Raw genomic sequence first — 26,326 nt, forward strand, 5'->3', positions numbered from 1 at the left:
CTGAAAAATCATCTAAACCCCACGCCGCTGATGCTAGCGGAACGATTTAAATTTTACAGCAGAAGGCAGCTGAAGGATGAAAGCAATGCTGAATATTTAATGGAATTGCGTAAGCTAGCAAAGTACTGTCAGTTTGGAACGGGACTAACAGAAGCGCTAAGAGATAAATTTGTGTGTGGATTATTAAAAGAAGATACACAAAAGCGACTGCTCGTGGAGAATGAGCTGACGCTTGAGAAAGCGGTCACTATGGCAGCAGCACACGAAGCCGCAGCGAGAGGCACGGCAGTAATGCAGCTACGGTCACCGGAACTCAGTACAAATAAATTGGGTTTGAGTACTGTAAAATGTTATCGTTGTGGAAAGACAACACACGATCAGAACCAGTGTTGGTTTAAAAACCAAGAATGCAGAACGTGTGGCAGGCTTGGCCACATAGCTAAAGTATGCCGGTCAGGAAAGAAGACCAGCAACAAAAAGTCACCGCAAGGAAAATACATAAAGGTGCACAAGGTGACAAAGACCAGTTCGAACGAACAGAAGTCAGATTCAGACGCTAGCAGTAATGAACTGGGTAGCTTAAGAGTACACAACGTTGGTAAGGATGCAGATCTCCAGACAATTTGGGTCACTCTTCAGATTGCAGGAGTCCAAGTAAAGATGGAATTGGACACTGGATCGGCATTGACGGTCATGAATAAGAAAGATTACAAAAGGTTATTCCAACATATTCCCCTACAGGATACGGAGATTATATTGAAAACATACACTGGGCAAAGAGTGTACCCCATCGGAAAGATAGAGGTAAAAGTGGTCCACAAGGGCGAAGAAAGCCAAGTAATGGACTTATATGTGCTACCTGAAGGAGGTCCACCACTACTGGGACGGGAGTGGATTAGGAAAATGAATATGGACTGGCACTCCTTAAAAGCACTAACGGTAGATTCCGGGGAAACAGATGTCAAACCTAAACGATTGTCCAAAATATTGGATGATGCTAAAGAGGTGTTCCAGCAAGGACTGGGAACACTGAAAGGAATTACGGCAAACATCAAGATTGATGAACATGCACAACCAAAATTTTTCAAAGCCAGACCGGTACCCTATGCAATACGACCTACTGTAGAAGCGGAACTGGAAGCGCTAGAACGTTCAGGTGTACTGTCTAAGGTAGATTGGAGTGAGTGGGCTATGCCCATTGTTCCCGTTATGAAACGTCCTTCGAGCAACAAGCCAGGAGAACCAGGGAAGGTTCGCATCTGTGGAGATTTCAAGACCACCGTTAATCCGGTGCTTCACACGGTGCAGTATCCGCTTCCGCGGATTGAGGATATTTTTGCTTCGTTGTCTGGCGGGAAACACTTCACCAAGATAGACCTGGCGCAGGCGTACTTGCAGATGGAGGTTGAAGAAGAGTCACGCCAGTACCTCACGATCAACACGCATAGAGGTTTGTACCGGTATAATAGGCTGGTTTTTGGAGTGGCATCGGCTCCGGCAATTTGGCAGAGGGCCATGGAGCAGGTATTACAGGGAATTCCAGGCACACAATGTTACCTGGACGATATTCTGATTACAGGTGATGGTGATGAAGAACACCTCGCAAACTTGGAACTGGTGCTCAACAGACTGAAAGAGTATGGACTTAGAGTTAATCGGCAGAAATGTGAGTTCTTTCAGAAGCGGATCTCGTACTGCGGTCATGTCATTGACCGGGAGGGGCTTCATAAGTCTCCTGACAAGATAGAGGCAGTTGTAAAGGCTCCCGCTCCGGATAATGTCTCTCAGTTGAGGTCGTTTCTGGGATTGATTAACGATTACCATAAGTTTCTACCGAATCTATCCACGGTACTGCACCCGCTGAACGCTCTTTTACAGAAGGGGGTACCATGGGAATGGAGCGAAAACTGTAAGAAGGCATTTCGCAAAAGCAAAGAATTGCTCACCTCAGAGGAAGTGTTGGCTCACTTCAACCCGACACTGCCTATTCGGTTGGCTTGTGATGCTTCTCCATATGGTATTGGGGCAGTACTCTCACACAAGTTTCCAAATGGCATGGAAAGGCCAGTCGCGTTTGCATCCAGATCATTGACCTCCGCTGAGCGCAACTATGCGCAGATCGATAGGGAGGCTCTCAGCCTTGTCTGGGGAGTGAAGAAGTTTAATCATTACCTGCAGGGCCAAAAATTCACACTTCTGACAGACCATCAGCCGTTGGTATCCATTTTTAACCCTAAGAAGGGTGTTTTGGTGATGACAGCACAGCGACTCCAGAGATGGTCCCTTTTCCTAGGGGCACATCAATATCAAATAGAACTCAAAGGTACAAAGCAGCATGGCAATGCTGATGGGCTGTCGTGCCTGCCACTACCTGAAGCAGAAGAGACGACGAAAGTTGACCCTGTTGAGTTATTTCATTCGACCATCATCGAGTGTTTACCAGTCACCAATGCAAGTATTGAAAGAGAAACCAGGAACGACCCGACACTGTCCCGAGTTTACGAGGTGACAGTGAAAGGATGGCCAACACATGGTGATCCTCTGTTACCGGCATTCTCGGCAAGGCGAGACCAGCTGTCCGTCTGCCATGGTACTTTGATGTACGGGACAAGAGTGATTATTCCTCCCAAGTTACGGGAAAGAGTTCTAAAGGAACTGCATGAAGGTCATCTGGGGGGAGTTAAGATGAAAAGTCTTGCTAGGGCTTATGTATGGTGGCCGGGCATTGACCAACAGATAGAGGAGTTGACAAAAAGCTGCGCTGGGTGCCAAAAAGTGCAAAATGCACCTCCGATCGCACCGCTACACCCATGGGAATGGCCTTCAGCCCCATGGCAACGCGTACATATTGACTTTGCTGGTCCATTCATGGACTCCATGTTCCTAATTGCGGTGGACGCACATTCCAAATGGCCAGAAGTGATCAAGATGAATACCACTACTTCAGAAAAGACAATTGCGGTGTTAAGAACAATATTCGCAAGGAACGGATTGCCAGAACAGATATGTTCGGACAACGGACCACAGTTCGTGTCAGAAGAATTCCAAAAATTCTTAAAGAAGAATGGGGTGAAACATTATACCTCTGCCCCATATCATCCGGCGACAAACGGGTTGGCCGAGAGATTTGTCCAAACATTCAAAAAGGCAATAAAGGCCATGAACGATGATCAGATTCCGTTACAACACAAGGTGGACAATTTCCTAATGGCATATTGAAACGCCGCTCATGCAGTGACTAACCAAAGTCCTGCCATGATGTTTTATAACAGGAGGTTGCGGTCCAGGTTGGACTTGTTAAAACCAAATGTGCGGAGGGAAGTGGAAAACAAACAGTTCCGGCATATTAATAACAAGTCCACTCGAAGTTTCGACGTAGGACAACCAGTGTTGGCAAGGGGCTATGGAAACGAAAAATGGCAGTCCGGAACAATTCGGGCCAGACAAGGACCTCTGATGTACACAGTAGATATTGGTAACAATGTGATAAGGCGTCATGCGGATCAACTGGTAGAATCAAGAGCAAGGGTCGAACCCATGGTTGCGACAGAGACAGCTGTGGAAGACGTTAATGAACCTGAAGCATCTACCTCGGCAGGGACTGTACCTGATGATGACGTCCAATACATAGGAAACCAACAAGAAGAGTCACCTCAGCAACAAGAATCAGAGACCACTGAAAGGCGTTATCCAAACCGAATCAGAAGACCTCCTGAGAGACTGAACCTTTGAACTGTTTATACCTGAAGTTATATATGTATATATGTTATTATGTTATGTTAAATGGGGATATGACTGTTAAGCTAAAAAGGGAGGATTGTGGTGTATGTAACCTGTTCCACCTTAAGAGAACTTAAGCCTGTTCCACCTTAAGAGATGGACTACTTTCTCTGGCTGCTGTATACGTAATACCGGTGGTGACCACCGGTATATAAGTACTGTGTAGTGATATTGTATTTAGTATAGTCCTGACCTCCAACTAGTAAAGACCTGTTGAACTTTATTCTTGTAGTCTGTGTCAGTAATTAATCTTAATACAACTGGAACACACAGACTTAACAAGAAGGAAAGCACTGAATCGCAGCTGTGGAAATTCCAGAGGGAATTCTAGAGAAAGAAAGAACTTGCATTTTTATAACGCCTTTCATTTCCTCAGGATGTCCCAAAGCACTTTACAGTCAATGAAGTACTTTTTAAAGTGTAGTCACTGTGTTAGTGAAGGAAAATGTCCCACAAACTGTAATGAGATAATCTGTTTTAGTGATGTTGGTTGAGGGATAAATATTGGCCAGAACATCGGGGCGAACTCCACTGCTCTTCAAATGGTGCCATGGGATCTTTTCTGTCCACCTGAGAGGGTAGACGGGGCCTCAGTTTAATGTCACATCCAAAAGATGGCACCTCTGACAGCACTCCGTCAGTACTGCACTGGGAGTGTGAGTCTGGATTTTGTGCTCATGTCTCTGGAATGGGACTGGAACCCACAACCTTCTGACTCCGAGGTGTGAGTGCTAGGGGGAGAAATTCAGTATCACCCATTTTGAGGCGTGAATATCGGCCGGGCGCAAAGTTTAGTGCCCGGCGCAAATTACCGCCGCTGACTGCAAAATTTGCCTCTCTCGCCCCTGGAGGTGATTGGAGCGCTAAATCAGGCGCTACACAACTCCCTTAAGGCGCTAAGCCTGAGGAGCGAGGCGCTACCTCAGAGGGCGGGCGCAGCGCAGGTGCTGTCAGTTAGCGATTGAACACAGACACACTGGCGCCGGTCAGTTCTTAAAGGGGAGGGTCGATCTTGCTCTGCAGCCACACCCTGCTCACTGGAGCCTTAAGTCTTGGCCTGGACAGACCTGTGGCGAAATCTTCCAGCCAAGGACCATGGAGAGGACCAGGGAGCGAGCACAGCGCTTCAGCGAGCGTGCCTTGGAGGCTCTGGTTGGCGCGGTGGAGCGCAGAAGATCTCTACTGTACCCAGAGAGTGGCAGGAGGCCTTTGTCAAGCGAATACAGGAAAGCGTGGAGGGAGGTGGCTCACAGAGTGACCTCAAGCAGCATGGTGCCTAGGACCCCTGTGAAATGCAGGAAAAAGTTCAACGACCTCACTCGGGTTGTCAGGGTGAGTGCCTTTTTTCAAAACCTCTTCATCCCTCCATCTCCACCTCACTTTATGGCCAGAGGGTCTTGAAAGCCCCAACGCCCAGCACTCATCCAACACCTATGGCCCTTTCTTGAAACAGACACGCACATTCCACACTTTGCATACAGTAAGGGCTATTCAACCATGGGAGGCATTTCAGGCAAGATCATGGCTGCATACAGTAAGGGCTATTCAACCATGGGAGGCATTTCAGGTAAGATCATGGCTGCATATTTGCTCAGACGCCGTCCTTTTTCTTGCAGGCCAAGCTGGCTCATAATAGGAGACAGCAGCAACGGACCGGTGGAGGGCGGCCTCACCTTCAAGCCCTCAGTGATCTTGAGTAGCGCATCCACAGGATTGTGGCAAGCCGGATGCTTGGTCCCGTCGCCATTGGAGACGCCGACCCCGTTCTGGCCAGCAATGGTAAGGCCATCACCTTTTTGTCCTCTCTCCTTCCACTTGTTCCTCACAACAGCAGCCTTTGACACTTTCAATCCAAATCAGTACATCGCTGCACTCATTTCTCCCTTGCTGCCACCCTGTCCTCACGCTAAAGCCACTCTTGTACCTCCCTGCTTTCAGATGGTGATTCACCAGGTGAGGAAACAGGCCCTCAAGCTGCCATTGGGAGTGAAGCTGAAGGCGAGGAGGAAGAGGAAGCCGGACCATCAGTGCAACCCTCTGCCGAGGCAGCCCTTGCCCATACTGGGGACACGACTTCCCTGGAGGGGAGCGGGGGGGAATGGTCTGATGAGGGTGAAGCTCCAGGACCCAGCGGGCTGCAGCAATGCAAGGGGGTTAGGGAAGCTCGGGGGCCTTCTCCCCGGACGGAGAGTATGGCCTCGAGTCCTGCTGCACTGAACGCAGACGAGGAGCGTGTCCTCGCTGAAATGAGCGCCCAGGCGGAGCAAAGGCACACTGAGCTCATGGCTGCAGTGGCAAGGATGCCCGAATCCATTGAATCACTGGCAAGGAGTGTGGAGCACTTCGCTGGAGCACAGGAGGCTGCCACGCAAATGCTAAGTGCTGCAATGCAGTCAGTGGCTGGTCTCATGCAGACACAGATTGAGGTCACGCGTGCACTGACTGCTGCCACCCTCGCTGGATCAGGCAGATTTCCCCGGGGCTCTCACCGTGCCGCAGCAGGCCAGCAATCTGTGCTCCAGCAGATTGCTCCGCATGCTGAGGTGCTGCCCCGTCGGAGTGCCAGTGTGTCGGTCGAGCAGGGAGTTGCTGTCCTCGCTCAAGATGACAGCATTCCTGCTGCCAACACTGTCACTTCTCCACTGCAGTTGCCACCACCTGTAGGACAGACTGCTGCCGCCCATGTAGAGTTGGAGCAGTCAGCAGCTGGGCCCTCCAGGCCCAGAGCTGGTCCAGGCCATCCCTCAAGGGCATCTGCAGTCTCAGTTTCTGACACTCAGCAGCCTTCCCCCAGCCTTGCTGCAGCCACTGGGGTCCCATTACGGAGGAGCTGCAGGGTGGGAAGGGGGCAATTTTGCAAGGGAGGCAGACCACCCTCGAAGGGCAAAAAGTAGGAGGTGTGGCAAAATGTATTTCATTGTTTTATTGAAGGCCGATGGTCATGGTCAAATTTTTGTTACTGTTTTGGACATTGCCTCCAGGTTGTGAGAATTACTTTTTTTTTTGTGTTCCTTTCTATTACTTTGTCATGCGGAAATGAGACACAGTTTGGGAAATAAAGAAGTGTCTGTATTCAAAATGTGCATAGAAACATAGAAACATAGAAGGTAGGAGCAGGAGTAGGCCATTCGGCCCTTCGAGCCTGCTCCGCCATTCAACGAGATCATGGCTGATCATCCAAACCCTAGCACCCGGTCCCTACACCGACAGCCATCCCACCCAAGCCCTATCCCCGTAACCCCGTAACCCCACGTATTTAATCCCCCCTAACACTAAGGGTCAATTTTTATCATGGCCAATCAACCTAACCCGCACATCTTTGGACTGTGGGAGGAAACCGGAGCACCCGGAGGAAACCCACGCAAACACAGGGAGAATGTACAAACTCCACACAGACAGTCACCCGAGGCCGGATTTTGAACCCGAGTCCCTGGCGCTGTGAGGCAACAGTGCTAACCACTGTGCCACCGTGCATGTTTGGTCTTTGCACTCATTGTTGCTTTGACCGGCTTAGGGGTTGCGGGATGGTTTCATTCAGGTTGTTTGAATGGCAGAAGCCATTCCCTCAGAGGGGGCCTAGAAGCGACTTGCTATGAGCCTTTGACGGACAGCCCTTCCACTTTGTGCCTCCCTCCCGCCTTGGTGCTGCTGATGTTCATCCTCCTCCTCCTCCTCCTCCTCTGCTGCTGCTCCAATGTCTGGTGTCATTGGCTGGGTCCTGAGGATTGCAAGGTTATGCAACATGCAGCGCACAATAACGAAGTGGGAGACTCGCTCAGGCGAGTACTGCAGGGCTCCTCCAGGATGGTCCAGACAGCGGAACCGTTGCTTGAGCACGCTGATTGTGTGCTCAACGATGTTCCTGGTAGCTTGATTGCTCTCGTTGTATCGTAGCTCAGCAGGGGTGCTGGGCGAACGGAGCGGGGTCATCAGCCAGGTGCACAGAGGATATCCCTTGTCCCTGAGAAGCCATCCTCCTGGGTGAAGCGGTGCCTCGAAAAGGTCTGCCACAGAAGTCTGGCGCAGGATGAAGGCATCGTGGCTGCTGCCTGGAAAGTGGGCATTGACAGCGAGTATCAGCTGTCTGTGGTCACAGACCAACTGAACGTTTAAGGAATGGAAGCCCTTTCGGTTGCGGAAATCCTCGCATTCTCTTGCGGCACCCGCAAAGCCACATGGGTGCAGTCAATGGCGCCCTGCACCATGGGGAAGCCCACTATCCTAGTAAAGTCCGTTGTGCGTTCTTGCTGCTTGTCCGGGGTCATGGGGAAAGAGATGTACTCTCGTCTTCTTTTAAAGAGGGCATTTGTGACCTGACGGATGCAGCAATGCACTGCGAACTGGGAGATATTGGTGATGTCCCCAGTAGCGGATTGAAAGGAGCCGGTGGCATAAAAATTGAGAGCCACTGTTATCTTCACTGCCACCGACAGAGACGTCCTGCTCCTCAGTTGAGGCTGCAGATCTGGCTGAAGCAGGTGGCAGAGCTCAGTGACCACCTCCTTGTTGAATCGCAGCCTTCGCAAACACTGCTCCTCAGACATGTTAATGTAGGAGAACTGTTGGCAAAAAACCCTGGGAGGGTAAGGTCTCCTGTACCGACGCCTGTTGGCCCTCCTCTGTCTGGCCATGATTGCCACTCTCTCTCTGCATCTTTGTGCCCTCTGAATGTGATGGAGAAGGACGATGTTCCCATCCATGGCAGCCCCCATAGTATCTGGGCAATCAAAGTTATGATGGTCAAAAAGCAAAGTACCTGCAAAGTTATGGTCAGAAGCCAAAACTACCTCAGACAGCGTTGACTCAATGCAGAAGTCTCTCTCTTTCTCTCTTTATCTCTCTCCAAATCTCTCTCTCTCTCTCTCTCTCTCTCTCTCAGAACGAGTGGTGCAAAAATGGCTACCACACAAAAGCCAGGAAGAGGCCTCCTTTAAATAGCGCCCCCCCCCAGCCCCACAGCGACTGGGAAGCGTTCCAGTCAACCTGTCGTTGGTCGCGCCAGGCGGAAAGGAGGGGGGCGCCACTGAATTTCTGGTCCTGGGCGCCCCAAGGGCATTGCACTCTTAAATGACGTCAAGATCTGCGTGCGCACGAGATCGGGCGGTATTGTTTAGCGCCGCCGCAAAATGTCCGGTCAATTTCGCGAGAGGCGCAGATATCGCCGCGCCCGGGCGCTAGTTGGTTTGTGCCCCACTTAGCGCCCTCTTAAGGCGCTAACGGGTGGCGCTACCAACTGAATTTTCCCCCCCTAGTCACTGAGCCACAGTTGACATTGTCTTGGAGCAGCTGATTGCCAAGAGCCACAGGAGAGGAGATGGGCTATAATTGACCCCTGCACCATGTTGTGAATGTCACTGTTGTAAAGTGATTGCATTTGTGCTTTTTGTGAATGGCTTACCGATTGGGACAACTTAAAACAGCAAAAATTATACATGATTATATAATAGCAGTGTAATTACATTGCCAGCAAATGGTAAGCTGTTAACATAGAGATGTACTTAGAAGGGAAAATAAGTGAATTCCAGAAGAGGCTGCTGAACAAAACATCACTGATGCAAAAATTTGTAATTTTTCAATACTGACAATTTGGCAGAAAATAATCTTTCCCTTAGGGATTTATTTTTCTTTAATGATTTTTATGCAACAAAAATTAGCACAATAGACCAATTAGAATAATGCACAACACCAGGAGGGAAAAGCCAGCCAAAGAAAAATCCCCGATCATAGCAATGAAGATATTAAATGCCAATCATTTCAATTGTTCCATCTTTATGGAAAATTGAAAGGAAGAAGAAATGAAATGCAGAGTGCAATCTTCAAGCTGTTTGACAGACCAGCTTTTCCACTGGGTTTAATTTTAAGGTTCCAGTATCAAATTAGACTTCACTCCAGGATCAGTTTGGGTCAGTCAGTCGCACTCTTGCCTCCTCATCAAGGGAGAAGAGCTGACATTTCGTGGCATGGCTGAGCAGAGACAGACGAGTGGCTTCTGAAAACAGCTGCAATCTGTTTATGCCTCATGGGTAAAGGTGAGACTTAAGTGAGAAGGGAAGGAGAGGAAGATGGTTTAAAACCCTGCAGGACTTGTCCTCCAGCCTCGCCAGATGCCATGCTCCTGACACGTTCCCTGCCCACGATGTCCAGGACCTGCTCTTCAGGTGGGGACAGCACATGCATGAAACCCGGCCCTCCTCCTGTGGCTGCCTGCTCCCTGTTGTTGTGTACGAGCTTGGCCTGCAAAAAGAAGGCAGTGTGTCAGTGTTGGACTCGTGAGATGTTTTGAGGCCATGCAAGTGAGGGTGGATTAATGTCGCTGGTGTGTGTAAGATGGCAGAGGTGTGAGGAGGTGAAGAACATAATAGAGAGGAGAGTAGCAGGTGCAGAGTGCTGCAGTAGGAGCAGAAGGAGGTGGACTGAAGTGTGCTACAGTGCTTGGAGGAGAGTGATGGTAATCGAGTGAGTGCTGGGGCAACAGGTAGAGCAGGGCTAATCAGAGAGTATTAAGAAATATGAGTTAGGAGGCTTGCCATAGCTACACTCGTGAGGTCATTCAACTTCTTCCTGCATTGCAGCCATGTCCTGGTGGCGATACTCCTCGCACTGACCTGCTCTTCCACCCCCGCCCACTCATGCCAGGCAGCTTGCTTGGAAATCTTCCTACCGGCTGGTGGATAGGAGATTCCCCTCCTCCTGCTAACCTACTCTACCAAAACCTCCAAAGCAGGGCCTGAAAACCGGGGGTGGTGGGGGGGTGTCTTTGCACCTTCTCCATTGTCCACAGATAGTTGCCTGTAGCAAGGTACGCCTTCTCTTTAGGAGGTGCAGGCTGCCTTTAAATCACATCAGCAACGCTCAAAATTACCGCCCCTCCCTCCCCCCAAATCAAGCAAGCTGCCAATCAACAGCAGCTCATTGTGGCACTGACAGCCCCCCTATTTACATAGAAACATAGAAGATAGGAGCAGCAGTAGGCCATTCGGCCCCTCAAGCCTGCTCCGCCATTCAATGTGATCATGGCTGATCATCCAAACTCAGTACCCTGTCCCTGCTTTCTCCCCATACCCCTTGATCCCTTTAGCCTTAAGAAATATATCCAACTCCTTCTTGAATATATTTAATGAATTGGCCTCTACTGCCTTCTGTGGTAGAGAATTCCACAGGTTCACCACTCTCTGGGTGAAGAAATTCCTCCTCATTTCTGTCCTAAATGGCTTACCCCTTATCCTTAGACTGTGACCCCTGGTTCTGGACTCCCTGACCATCGGGTACACCCTGCATCTAGTCTGTCCAGTCCTGTCAGAATTTTATAAGTTTCAATGAGATCCCCTATCATTCTTCTAAACTCCAGCGAGTATAAGCCCAATCGACCCAATCTCTCCTCATACATCATTCCTGCCATCCCAGGTATCAGCCTGGTGAATCTTCGCTGAACTCCTTCCATGGCAAGAACATCCTTCCTCAGATAAGGTGACCAAAACTGCACACAATACTCAAGATGTGGTCTCACCAAGGCCCTGTACAACTGCAGCAAGAAATTCTTGTTCCTGTACTCAAACCCTCTTGCTACAAAGGCCAACATACCATTTGCCTTCTTAACCGCCTGCTGCACTTGCATGCTTACCTTCAGCGACTGGTGCACAAGGACACCCAGGTCTCGTTGCACTTCCCCTTCTCCCAATCTATTGCCATTCAGATAATAATCTGCCTTCCTGTTTTTGCCACCAAAGTGGATAACCTCGCATTTATCCACGTTACATTGCATCAGCCATGCTTCTGCCCAATCACCCAACCTGTCCAAATCATCCTGGAGTTTCTCGGCATTCTCCTCACAGCACACACGCCCACCCAGCTTTGTGTCATCTGCAAACTTGGAGATATTACATCTAGTTCCCTTGTCTAGATCATTAATATATATTGTGAATAGCTGGGGCCCAAGGACCGACCCCTGCGGTACCCCACTAGTCACTGCCTGCCACTCGGAAAAAGACCCATTTATTCCAACTCTTTGCTTTCTGTCTGCCAACCAGTTCTCTATCCAAGTCAATACCTTGCCCCCAATCCCATGTGCCTTAACTTTACATGCTAATCTCTTATGCGGGACCTTATCGAAAGCCTTTTGAAAGTCCAAATACACCACATCCACTCGTTCTCCTTTATCTATTTTACCAGTTACATCCTCAAAAAATTCCGGTAGATTAGTCAAGCACGATTTACCTTTTGTAAATCCATGTTGACTTTGTCCGATCCTGTCACTGTTTTCCAAATGCTCTGCTATTACATCATTTATAATGGACTCTAGCATTTTCCTCACTACCGATGTCAGGCTTACCGGTCTGTAATTGCCCGTTTTCTCTCTACCACCTTTTTTGAATAGTGGGGTAACATTAGCTACCCTCCAATCCATGGGTACTGTTCCAGATTCCATCGAATGTTGGAAGATGATCAGCAATGCATCTACTATTTCTAGGGCCACTTCCTTAAGTACCCTAGGATGTAGATTATCAGGCCCTGGGGATTTATCGGCCTTCAATCCCGTCAATTTCCCTAACACCATTTCCCTACAAATACTGATTTCTTTCAGTTCCTCCCTTTCATCCGACCCTATGTTCCCCGACATCTCTGGGAGGTTATTTGTGTCCTCCTTTGTGAAGACAGAACCAAAATATGTATTTAATTGGTCTGCCATTACTTTGTTCCCCATTATAAATTCCCCTGATTCTGACTGCAAGGGACCTACGCTTGACTTCACCAATCTTTTTCTCTTCACATATCTATAAAAGCTTTTACAGTCAGTTTTTATGTTCCCTGCAAGCTTACTCTCATATTCTATTTTCCCCTTCTTAATTAATCCCTTTGTCCTCCTTTGTTGAATCCTAAACTGCTCCCAATCCTCAGGTTTACTGCTTTTTCTGGCCAATTTATATGTCCTCTCCTTGGATCTTATGCTATCCCTAATTTCCCTTGTTAGCCACGGTTGAGTCACCTTTTTTGTTTTATTTTTATGCCAAACTGGGATGAACAAATTCTGTAGCTCATCCATTCGGTCTTTGAATGTTTGCCATTGCCTATCCACCGTCAACCCTTTGAGTGATATTCCCCAATCAATCCTACCCAACTCGCGCCTCAGACCATCGTAGTTTCCTTTATTTAAATTCAGGACCCTAGTCTCTGAGTCAACTACTTCATTCTCCATCTTAATGAAAAATTCGATCATATTATGATCGCTCTGCCCAAGGGGCCTCGTACAACAAGATTGCTAATTAATCCTTTCTCATTACATAATACCCAGTCTAAGATGGCCTGATCTCTGGATGGTTCCTCGACATATTGGTCCAGGAAACCATCCCGTAAACACTCCAGGAATTCCTCCTCCACAGTATTGTTACTAATTTGGTTAGCCCAATCTATATGTAGATTAAAGTCACCCATGATGACTGCTGTGCCCTTATTGCACGCTTCTCTAATTCCCCTGTTAATGCCATCCCCAACCTCCGCATTACTGTTTGGAGGTCTATATACCACTCCCACTAACATTTTCTGTCCCTTGGTATTTCTCAGTTCTACCCATACAGATTCCACATCATCAGAGTTAATATCCTTCCTTACAATTGTGTTAATCCCTTCTTTAACCAGCAATGCTACCCCACCTGCCTTTCCTTTTTGCCTATCTTTCCTGAATATTGAATACCCCTGGATGTTGAGTTCCCAGCCTTGGCCACCCTGGAGCCATGTTTCCATAATCTCAATCAAATCATATTCGTTTACCTCTATTGCGCAGCTAATTCATCCACCTTATTACGAATGCTCCTCGCATTAAGACACAAAACCTTTAGGCTTGTTTTTTTAACGCTCTTAGACCTATTAGAATTATTATTTACTGTGGCCATGTTTGAATTAAACCGTTGATTTCTCTGACTGCCACTTTTGTTTTTCTCCTTCCTATCTTTTGCTTTTATCCTTGTTTCCCTTTCCTCTGTCTCCCTGCTCAGGTTCCCAACCCCCTGCCATTTTAGTTTAAACCCTCCCCCAGAGCACTAGCAAACACTCCCCCTAGGACATCGGTCCCAGCCCTGCCCAGGTGCAAACCGTCCAGTTTGTACTGGTCCCACCTCCCCCAGAACTGGTTCCAATGTCCCAGGAATTTGAATCCCTCCCTCTTGCACCATTCCTCTAGCCACGTATTCATCTGAAATATCCTTCTATTTCTACTCTGACTAGCACATGGCACTGGTAGCAATCCTGAGATTACTACCTTTGAGGTCCTATTTTTTAATTTTATTAATTTTAATTTTATTTTAATTAATGAGTTGCACGAATTTGGGGCCTTATTCGCGGCCACTTGATCGAGCACGCACTCCGAGCGCGACGTCCATTCTACGCATGAAAGAGCACTTGAAGCAATTTCCACCCCATGATGAAGTAAATCTCGCAGGCTGTGTTAAACCTTCAGTGCCCAGTACCTCTCCTCTGTTGTCCAGCTCATTAGCTATGTCTTTAGTTAGTTCCACTCTTAACTATTCAATCGTAGCCAGAACTTCTCCAGCAATAGCTGATCATCCTACCTCACAACCTTACCTCTGGAATTTCCCATGGATCTATCCTTACGCCCTCCCCCCCACCCCCCCCCACCCCGACCCCACACTTCCTCCTCCCCAACTACATGCTGCCTTGGTGACATCATCCTTAACCTTAGGGTTAGCTTTCACGTGCCCGCTGACAACACACAGCCTCTGCGTTATCAGACTGCTTGTTCGTTATCTAGTCTTGGATGAGCCATGCTATCCTCCATCTAGACATTGGAAAGACTGAAGCCATCATCTTCAGCCCCACCAGAAATTCTGTATGCTAAGGGGGAATTTTAACCCCAAAAAACAGGCAGGCGGGTTTGGGTCGGTGGGAGGTTAAAGTTTTAGAAATCTGAATCCTGACCCCAATCCACCTCCAACCCGCCCACTTCCAGGCAGGTGGGGGGCGAGACTGGAGGCCAGGTAGTGGGGCGAATTGGAGGCCGGTGGGGGGGTTCGGGGTGGGTTTGAGGTTGGATGTACGCCAGGGAGATCGGAGGCCTCGTGGGGGAGGGCGGGCGGCCAATTAGCCCCCAGGAGGCGGGTTGGCAGTGTAAATATTATAATGAGGCTGCGTGCCTCATTTTGATGCACCATTTTAAATTTAACTCTGGGCGGCCCGGTTTTCCAGGCCTTGAATACCCGGCAGCTAAAGGAAGGTAAGGACAGCTGGATCCAGGAGGTAAGTGCCTTTCCACTTACCTGCTGGATCCAGTGTACCTGCCTTGCGAGTCCCCCGCAATAGGACACCCCACCTCTGACCCTTCCGATCTCCTCACGACCTCCCCCACGAGACCTCTGACCTCCCTGGCCCACTTCCAACCTCACCTCCATCCCCATCCCCCCACCGGCCTCCAATCGCCCCCGCTACCTGGCCTCCAGTCTCGCCCCCCCTGCTACCTGGCCTCCAGTCTCGCCCCCCCGCCAGCCTCCGATCGCCGCCTCCGATCTCCCCCACGCCCCCACCCCCACCCCCAGAATCCGGCCTCCGATCTCACCACCCTCCCCCGCACTGGCCTTCGACCTCAGCCCCTAGGCCTCCGATCTCCTCCCCCTTCCCTGGCCTCCAACACCCCCCGGCCTCCAAATCCCCCCTCTGGCCTCCCAACCTCACCCGCCCTCTGGCCTTCCGATCTCCGACCCCGGCCCCCGACCCCCCTTTGGCTGTCTGATCTCGGGCCCCCCGACACCCCACTCTGGCCTAGCGATCTCCGATCCCCGGCCCCCAACCCTCCCACCCACCACCGTCTTCCAATATCCGACACCCGGTCTGGCCTTCCGAACTCCGATCCCCGGCCCCCAACCCTCCCACCCCCCCCACCTGTCTTCCGATATCCGACACCCGGTCTGGCCTTCCGATCGCCGGCAGAGCCTGAGGCAATATTCCCTCTAAATTGGAAAAGCTTGTGAGCAGCCTGCGCAGTACCTTGCAGCTTACTGTGCGGCCACGCACGCACGCAGCTTAGAGGAAACATTGGCCTGAGGATAATCCATTCCTCAGGTTTCCCGATCACAATCCAGCCCTCCCCCCCCCCCCCGCTTCCTCCCCGCCTCCGAGTTAAAATCCTGTCCCAGTCACCGATTTCATCCCCTTCCCCGTCCACTGTCTCAAGTTGAGCAAGACTGTTTTTAACTCTTCAAATGCGAGCTCAGCTTCTGACCCCATGCCCTCTCCACCACAAAAGCTGTCTACTTCCGCCTCTAGCATTTCCCGCCTCCACCCCTACCTTAGCCCTTATGTCACCTCCAGACTTGACCATTCCAATACTCACCTGGCCGGCCTCCCATCCCCAACCCTCAGTAAACTTCAGCTCATCCAAAATTCTGCTTCCCGTATCCTATCCCTGTCACCAATGTTTCCTTTAAGCTGCCACGTAGCCGTGCAGCGCCCCAGGGGTCCCGCTCAGTGCCCCAGGGGTCCCGCTCAGCGCCCCAGGGGTCCTGTGCAGCCGATGAGCCGGCTTTTAAATTGGGGGGAAAAAAGTGCATGCGCAGAATTCTGAATGGGCCACACAGCCCGTTAAAGGGTCCCCGTGGCCCCCAAAAAAATTTACAGGGAACATTGCTCATCACCCCTGTCCTTGCTGCGTTACATTAGCTCCCGCTCCCCCAACACCTCCCGTCCTTGTGTTTAAATCCCTTCATGGCTTTGCCCCTCCCTATCTCTGCAATCTCCTTAAATCCCACAACCACCTCAGCCCTCCCAGAACTCTCCGCTCCTCTGACTGATTTCTTGTGCAACTCCCTTTACCCCACCATTGGCAGTCATGCCTTCAGTCATCTAGAAATTGTTCCCTAAACCTCTTCACCTCTCTCTCCTCCTTTAAGACAGTCCTTAAATCCCACCTCTTTGACTAAGCTTTCGGTCACCTCTCATAATTATCTCCTGCTTTGACTTAGCACCCATTTTCTTTTTGATTACACCTCTGTGAAATCACCTTGGGACAATTTTCTCCGTTAAAAGTGCTGTGTATGTGCCTATTACTTGAGTCCAAGCATTTCTGGTTTTTGCATGCAGTACCACTGTCCTGAATTATGAAAATAAGCCTCACTCTGCACTGAAGGTTAAGATCCAATTAGTTCTTGTCTGATACATTTTCAGGATGTGTCAGAATGAGACATAAGGTTATGTGGTTTTGAATCGACACCTATTGTATTAACAAATCAAATATGCTGCAAACACACAGCAGGTTGATTAACATCTGAAAGAGAATGGTAAGCTGGGGTATTTGGCGGGGCCCTTCATCAGAACACATGAGTCCTGATGCAAATTGTACTTCGACCCACGCTTTTCCTTTTTATCTTCGGCGTATTCCTGTTAAATAAACATGTTTTTTGTGCTGACTGCACAATGTCCACTCGTTCTGAACAAAGCATTGGTTTGTTTCAGAAGCTACCCAGTTATGGCAAGAGATATTTAATTGTCTGTATTCAATTGTATTGAAGTCAATCACGCGCCAGTCTTCCATTAAACCTGACTGTAGACAAGGAACTGTGCAATGTAACATTATAAAGCGGAGCAAGCTACAACTTTCTTAGAACTGATAGGTTGTGCATTAATGTAATATATTCCTAATAGAAACTGATGTTAGCTGTGATGTTATAGGTTAGTAAATCCACGTCCAGCACTACATGGAGGTGCAAGCTGGTCACTTGAAGCACTGGCAAGTCAAAAAGAGAGTGACGTGTCTGCCAATTCATCCTTTACACCAGTGCCAATGTAGAAGCAATGCTTTCTTCCCCTCAACCACGGCCTTTGTTTTACACGTTGGAACTCTTATTGATCCAGTCAACCTATAGAAAATCAATCTTGTACTCCAAAAAAAATATTTACAAAGGTTATCTTAAATTTGGAGGCTCTGGGAGGCCAGTATATCAACACACATCATAAACTGGTACTGAAATAGAAAAACGCCTTAAATGCCAGCACCCCAGTTAATTAGTGGATACACCTCCCACTGAAAGTCAGGACTGTTGTTTTAACCATGATGACATATATATAATATAATAATGTGCATATTCTCTATCCACTTGGCTGGTCAATTTAGTAACTGAAAGGCTAATGAAGAATTGGTTACATTTTCAAAACTCAAACATTCAGCAGATTTTAGAGAAACTGCCATTTTGGACAATATCTGGGCACTTCTTTTCTGTGTGTGTGTTTGTGTGTCTGTCCATGTGTGTGTTGCCATTCCTTACATCTGTGCTTCTAAGAATATGCACTATGGGATTTGAACATTTTACAGTTAATTTATGTCCTTCAGTTTTTTTGCCCTTTCCCAGTATAAAATTGTGCAGATATCCTGCCCTTCCTCCTTATAATGTTATATTCAGCAGCACCAATGATGGGCACACAGCATTCAACTGCCATTGCCGACTTGGTGTTGAGATAACTGCTGTGTGATCCTGCACCCCTGGCAAGTTGAACCTAATTCCAGAATATCTCAGGAAATGAGCACCAAACCTGGTGACATAAATTGTGCCTCGCTATCTTCAGAGGAGTTTTGTGCTCCATCAAGTGTTCCCATTCACTATTTCAATACAATAAGTCATCCTGCTGATAATTAACTTTTCTCTCAATATTCGGGCATGGTTCTCAGAAGGTTCCATGAAAGGATAAGGGTGGGGAATAGGTTTGTGCTTGTGTTCTTGATCCTGGGCATACTTCGGGGAAGATGCTGAGGTCCCCCTCAAATGAGGGAGACTTAGCGTCAGTTCTCAGGACAAATGGCCCTGGGCCAGGCTCATACACAGACACACACACACATACACACAGACACAGACACATACACACAGACACATACACACAGACATAGACACACACTCACACACACACACAGACACACACAAACTCACACACACAGCCACACACACACAAACTCTCTCACACACTCACACACGCTCACAGACACACACAGACACAGACACACACACTCACAGACACACACACACACACAGACACACACACACAGACACACACACACAGACTCACGCACACTCACACACAGAAGCGCACACAGACGCACACACAGACGCACACACAGACTCACACACAGACGCACACACAGACGCTCACACACTCACACACAGACGCACACACAGACTCACACACAGACACACACACAGATGCACACACAGACACACACACAGACTCACACACATACACAGACACATACACAGACATACTCACACTCACACTCACAGACACACACACACACAACCTAGGAAATAGTCATGGGGCTGCATTGACGTTTGCCTTAGAACAACTGACTGCCTTTGTTGCCAAGAGGATAATTAATTGGGCTGATTGGAAAAGAAATACAAACATAAAGGAGCACGTGGAGATGTGAACAGGATAATAGCAACAGCCCAGAAAGAACTAAAATAAGCTGCAGTTGTATTTATTAATAGCTTTCAGGAAAGCATCAATACAATATAGACTGATGTGTTTCATTGCTTTTGTATTCCCAGGTGTCCCATGAATTTGCCATTAACTTCAATCCTACAAACCCTTTTTGTACAGGTTAGTATCTCCTGCTGAAAGTTCCTGTAACTCCCTCCATCCGCTTCCACTTGCTCTGGTTCTCGCAGTCTCACATCTATCGCCTTGTGTTTTGTGTTCTTTTCATCTAATTGTGTTTGGATTCTTCCAGCTCCCGGTAATGAGCAATGACAAGTGCGAGGATACGGCCCACTTAAATCCCCCAAGCGTGCTAGTTACTGCTAATGTTACTCTCTGCGCTCATTGCTCTTGTGAAATGATGCCTGGGAGCATCTGACTTTGATTTACAAAGAGATTCTCTGTCTGTGGAGTGGTGCAATTATATGATTTAATAATCCTGGCAAGCCGCTCTCATTTTGGAAAATTGTTCATATTACTGCTGCTGAAATCTTTTAAAATCATGAATGCGTTGCTCCTAAACAAGGCCTCGAGAAATGATCTAATGGTCACAGTATTGACTGGAAGTTGATTTTTAAGATGGCTGCTTCTTTCTATAATGGTGTTCGTATGGCACGGTGTATTGGTTTACCAACATGTGTAATTTCGCCACACAGTGAGCCTGATCTCACTCGGCTTATCTAGGTGAGTCATACCTGGCCACTCTAAGAACATAAGAACATAAGAGATAGGAGCAGGAGTAGGCCATTCAGCCCTTCGAGCCTGCTCCGCCATTCAATGAGCTCATGGCTGATCTTCTGCCTCAATTCCATTCACCGGCCCTATCGCCATATCCCTTGATGCCCTTACTAGTCAGAAATCTATCGACTTCTGTTTTGAATATTACCCAGTGACTGAGCCTCCACAGCCCTCTGGGATGCAGAATTCCAAAGATTCACCACTCTCTGTGTGAAGAAATTTCTTCTCACCTCAGTCCTGAATGACCTACCCTTTATCTTGAGGCTGTGGCCCCTGGTTCTAGACTCCCAAGCTAAGGGAAACATTCTCCCAGCATCCATCCTATCAAACCCTGTAATAATTTTGTATGCTTCAATGAGATCCCCTCTCATTCTTCTGAATTCAAGAGAATACAGGCCTAGTTTACTCAATCTCTTCTCATACGACAGTCCCGCCATCCCAGGAATCAATCTTGTGAATCTTCGTTGCACTCCCTCTATGGCAAGTATATCCTTCCTTAGGTAAGGAGACCACAATTGTACACAGTACTCCAGGTGTGGTCTCACCAAGGCCCTATATAATTGGAATAAGACTTCTTTACTCCTGTACTCAAATCCTCTTGTAATGAAGGCCAGCATACCATTTGCCTTCCTAATGGCTTGCTGCACCTGCGCATTCACTTTCAGTGACTCATGTACAAGGACACACAGGTCCCTTTGAGCATCTGCATTCCCCAATCTTTCACCATTTAGGAAATACTCTGCCTTTCTGTTTTTTCCACCAAAGTGGATAACTTCACATTTATTCACATTATATTCCATCTGCCATGTTCTCGCCCACTCACTGAGCCTGTCAAGATCCCCTTGAAGCCTCTTCCCATCCTCTTCACAACTGACACTGCCACCTAGTTTTATATCATCAGCAAATTTGGAAATGTTGCATTTAGTCCCCTCATCTAAATCATTGATATAGATTGTGAATAGCTGGGGCCCAAGCACCGATCCTTGCGGTACCCCACTAGTCACAGCCTGCCATCCTGAAAAAGACCCGTTTATCCCTACTCTTTGTTTTCTGTCTGTTAACCAATTCTCAATCCATGCTAGTATATTACTCCCAATTTCATGTGCCCTAATTTTGTTCACCAACCTCTTGTGTGAGACCTTATCGAAGGCCTTCTGAAAATCCAGATACACCACACCTACCGGTCCCCTTTGTCTACTCCACTAGTTACACCCTCAAAGAACTCCAATAGGTTTGTCAAACAGGATTTCCCTTTCATAAATCCATGTTGACTCTGCCCAATCTTACTATTAGTTTCTAAGTGCCCAGCTATTGCATCCTTTATAATAGATTCCAGCATTTTCCCAACTACTGATGTGAGGCTAACAGGTCTGTAGTTCCCCATTTTCTCTCTCCCTCCTTTCTTAAATAGCGGGGTTACATTTGCTATCCTCCAATCTGCAGGAACCATTCCAGAATCTATAGAATTTTGGAAGATGACAACCAATGCGTCCACTATTCCAATGGCCACTTCTTTCAAAACCCTAGGATGTAGGTCATCCAGTCCTTGGGATTTGTCGACTCTAGTATGGCTCCCAGTGTTCACCTGTAGAGTAGCATCATCAGAAACCTGGGAGCACATTGCCCACCTGGCTTTTCAGTCAAGGAACAAGTGTAGTGTGTGAGGCCTCAAAAAAAGGATTTAAAAAAAAACCCTAATTTAAAATGGAAGGGGAAGAGTTTCTTTAGCTTTCTTCATTTAAGTGTTTCAATTTCTTCTTCCTCTCCCCTATCATCTCCACCTTCCAATTCTCAACAATGAGTATGTTGTTTACTATAACTCTGAACTTGTAGAAAAGACAACATTTGTGTTTTTGTACTTATTCTAAAAGCAGTTTGAGCTACACTCATCAAGGGTGTACTTAATAAGAAGGGTAGCTTTGTAGAAGTCTGGGGATGGCACTGTGACCCAGGATGTTGCTGCTCCATTGAACTGTCATGGTCTTGCCAGTTGCTCCTCTCGACATAATCTCATCAATGCCATCAGAATATCCAATGTCCCACGCAGAAAGGAAAGTGAGGAACCTTGGCTGCTCTTGCACAAGTCTTTATATCTGGCTGTAGTGGCATTTGAAGAGGAGTCCATTGTCCAACCTCTCTGTCGAGGAATGTTGTGCAGCACAGAGAAGGGACCCAAAGAGAAGGAGGAGGTTCTGTAGAGCCCTCTGCCTCATCAATTGCTCTGATTAACAAGAGCCCTGTGGTATTTCCTTCTATAGGACGTTCACTGTAAGAAGTACCTACTCCTTCCATGTTCCCACTGTGTGAGATTTCATGACTTATTTATAGTCCATCTCCAAACTGTTTAATGACTTATTGCAGCTTTCATTGGACATTAACCTCACATGTTTAACAGCCTCTTCAGTACTGTAGAAACTGTGAGAACCATTTTGGTTCTATTTTGTACATTGACATGAGCTCCTGATAGACCCTGAAATCTGAGCATGAGAATATTTAGCTTCCACCAAACTGAGCTCAGTCTAAACATAGACTGGGCTGAGTCCGATTTTCTTGAAAAACCTAAATTACCAAAATAAATGCACCTCTGTGTGTGTGTGACTTAGATTTGAGCTGTCGGGGAGGGAACTTTTGTCAAATTAAAACAGTGGGGTTAGGCTTCCATACCTAAGAACAACAAGGCCTCTGAGTTTGCAGTCTCATGAACCGATAATGTAAATCGCATTGAAGCACGTCACGTGAATTCCTGTCATGAAAGTCATACGTGGCTCTACTCCCTCCGGGAGGAAACACTTTTTTTTAATGATGGTGTACTTACTGCAAAGCACATGAGTCAGAGCAGGATTCCTGTCTTTTTAAAAAATTCATTCTGAGGATGTGGGCATCGCTGGCATGGCCGGCATTTATTGCCCATCCCTCGTTGCCCTGAGAAGGTGGTGGTGAGCCACTCTCTTGAACCGTTGGTAGCAGTTTGATCCAACTGAATGATTTGCTAGGCCACTTCAGAGGACAGTTAACATTCAACCACACGTGTGTGTGACTGGAGGCACATATAGACCAGACTGGGTAAGGACAGCAGGCTTCCTTCCCTAAAGGACATTAGCTGGGTTTTTACGACAAATTGACAGCTTTTACTAACTTGCCAGCTTTTTATTTCCAGATTTTTAAAAACTAATTTCAAGTTCTCAAACTGCCCTGGTGGGATTTGAACTCATGTTCTCTCAATGATCAGTTCAGCCCTTTGGATTACTCATCCAGTAACATGACCACGGCGCCCCTCAAACACCACCTTTAACTGGGGCGGGGGGGGCTAAAACCGGGTAAGTGTATAAAGGGATTGGTATTAAAACCACACATGTGTGGGCTAATAACCTGGTACAAGCCCAGGACTATATCACTGTCGCTGGCTCAGTACCGGTGTGAAATATGTGGATTGGACTCTAATCTCATGGTTTCCTCTTGCTGTAGGTGTAGAAGGCATCGTCCAAGCATACACAGCCTGTCTACCCCACATTCGATTTTATGGACCCACCAACTTTGCGCCAATAATAAGTCACGTGGCACGGTTTGCCGGCCAAGCCATCCAGCAGCAAGCAGCAGCGGTAAGTGTGAGGAAACGGGGGCAGTCTGTCAGAAACCATTGAGTCTAGCGGTGGTCTGTGAACGTAAAGTTACTGCAAACCCATCACTGCTCCGTGGATAGTGAGGGCACGTCATGAGGACTCTTTAAAGGGGAAGGAGGGGGCAATATTTACAGTGTGAGGTGCTCTCCCCCCTACACATACACAGGGTATAACTATTTAAGTTGTGGTTCAGGGTTTAGTAGTCTCTGGTTAATCTTACAACAATAAAACTATTCCAGTTGTTTGGAGCTGTTGCCCTGGGGATACCTGCCTCCAGTATACAGAAGCTCACAATCCCTGTCCTTGTGGGAGTGACGTTTACTGCATGACCCAGTCTGGTATCTTAGCAGCTGAACTCAAGTGGAGTCGGATCCAGATAAGAACTCAGACTGTTAGACCAGGCAGAAAATGACTTCATGCCCAGAAACCTTTCCATAATTAGGGGTATACAGGAGACACGGGCTGTTAGTCAAATGGATGATGATGCAAACACTTTAAACTATTTTTGAAGTTCTGGGTTGGCCAGATGGATGAACACAATCTTTTCCAGTATTTACATTCCAATGTTCCTGGTGGATTTTGGGAGCATTTAGTTCCATATGCAGGCTCTGAGGTATTTTAAATTTGCAGCTTTAGAACTGTAATACTCTATAAATGGCTTTGCAATTGAGAGATCGTCCCCATCCACCCCCCCATCTTAAAAAGTCCCTACCCACTGAATATTTGCTAAAAGATATATCAGGAAATCAGTGTGGGGCAGGTGAGACATAATCAAAATGAACAGGCTGATCCTGCCATCTTTACCTGGTCTGGCTTGTACTTGATTCCAGTCCCATGCCAACGCGTTTGCCTCTTAACTGCCCTCTGAAGTGGGCAGTTGTATCGCAGTTATGCACAGTGGTTCAAGAAGGAGGCCTGTTGCCATCTCCTCAGGGCATCAGTGATGGCCAATAAATGCCAGCCTTGCCAGTGATGCCCACAGCTGGAGAATGAATTTTTAAAAAAAGTACAGCAACCCAAAGAGGAAATGTGTGTTTTTTTATCGCGGCGATGTATATTTGTTATTGCTGCTTGGTTCTGTGCAAAAGATATTTGTGCCTGTGACTTTCTTTATATCTGGGATTTTCAATCCCTTCTGTTTTAAATATGTCTTATTCCTCTCAAAATATCCAGAAGAAATTAAGCTTTTTTTTAGATTTGCTAATGCATTCTAAAGTGACGCTGTAATGCTGAAGTTGTATTTAGCAGTGCCTATACTTGTGTGATTGGCACTCCATTAGTACAACTGGAAGCTGAAAGATAATGCAGTGACGCAGTATTATTTTTTTGTCATTAGGTAAAGATATGACTGCCCTAGAAAGTAAACGTGTGTCAACTTCACTCAAACTAAGTGGCAGCAGTCTTTCGACACATCACTAACCCATTCCTCGTCTGCTTGCCATATCAGTACAGCAGGTTCCTTAGTGCAACATACTAATATGATGTAGGTCAGTGCCATTCAAAAACAGGGTTTTGTTTAACCTTATACACTGGTGCATTCTGACATTCCCGTCATCAGCCTGTGTGTGTGGCGTGCATGCATGCGTAAGTGTGTGTAGTACAATCTTTTAAAAATTAAACTCCTCATTAAAGTTGTTATTGCTGTAAGAATCAGTGTGTTTTTCCGATCTTTTTGTGTTGCGCTTGAAGAAAGTGAAAGGAATATCTTTTGCATAAACAGCAAGCGCTGATTACTTCACTGGGGAACTGGTATTGAGTTGCTGTGGAACTCCACAATGTGAAATAACCAGGACGGAGATTAAAAGAACCAGGAATGCTGGAAATCTGAAGTGAACACAGAAGATGTTAGAAATGGTCAGCAGGTCAAGCAGTAACTTAAAGAGAAAGATAGGTTAACGGTTTGGGTGGAACCCCCTTCATCAGAACATGATTACAGGAGCATTTTTTAGTTTAATTTGTGTTACTGCACACGTTTATATTGTGGGAAAGTTTTTCACCAATCGGAGGGAGAAAAGGATGGTGCAGAGAAGGCTAAGAGGAGATGTTATATCCGTGTATCTTAATGTTGTGTCCTTCAATAATCAGACAACAGACTGCAGGGAACGATCAACAGGTGTTTACTGAATGAGGGTTCAAACTGCAACTGACTGTACAGATCACTACTCAGGGTTTATATACAGGTGTGGTCACTGCCGGTACTACAGGATACAGGAGCTGTAAAAAGTAGTTCTCCCCCTTAAAGGTACATACATTACAATTCCTCCCCTTTTAGATTAACAGTACCATAACACTCATTTACCAATTAAATATCAAACTAATTACAATTAACACTTTTAACATGCAACATTAACTGAAAATAGTCTATTTATAAATTCAGTCTTTGGGGAGGCTTCCTGATTCTTTCTGGATAACGCCTTTCCCGAGTGTCTCGCTCTTGGTGCGGAGGCGACTCTAACACCCTGTCGTCAGTTGATTCATCAGCTTCCAATGCTATTGTTTCTGAGGTAGATGCGACCTGTACGTCAGGTTCCTCACCAGGTACGTATGGCCGAGCCATGGGGTTGACTCGTTCCTGTGACTCTAGGATCTGGTCAGCATGGCGTCTCACAATATTCTCCCCAACATCCACTGTGTACATTAGTGGCCCCTGCTGTGTGCATATCATTTCTGGTTGCCATTTCTCTGTTCGGTAGTCGCGGGCCAAGACTGGTTGCCCTACATTG

General features: G+C 47.3%; 1 protein-coding gene across 2 annotated transcripts in view; it reads left to right on the top strand.

The window, feature by feature from the left end:
- Positions 1–26,326, top strand: part of cpne2 (copine II) — a 401,061-nt gene that overhangs the window by 263,135 nt on the left and 111,600 nt on the right. For both annotated transcript variants that reach the window (XM_085991234.1, XM_085991235.1), the window contains 2 exons: positions 19,317–19,368; positions 23,449–23,582. In XM_085991234.1, coding sequence (XP_085847360.1) covers positions 19,317–19,368; positions 23,449–23,582 — 186 coding nt within the window. The remainder of the gene's footprint in view (positions 1–19,316; positions 19,369–23,448; positions 23,583–26,326) is intronic.

This window comes from Somniosus microcephalus, chromosome 6 (genome assembly GCF_052327205.1).
Source record: "Somniosus microcephalus isolate GS21.2 chromosome 6, FLI_Smic_1.0, whole genome shotgun sequence".
Taxonomy (NCBI): Eukaryota; Metazoa; Chordata; class Chondrichthyes; order Squaliformes; family Somniosidae; genus Somniosus; species Somniosus microcephalus.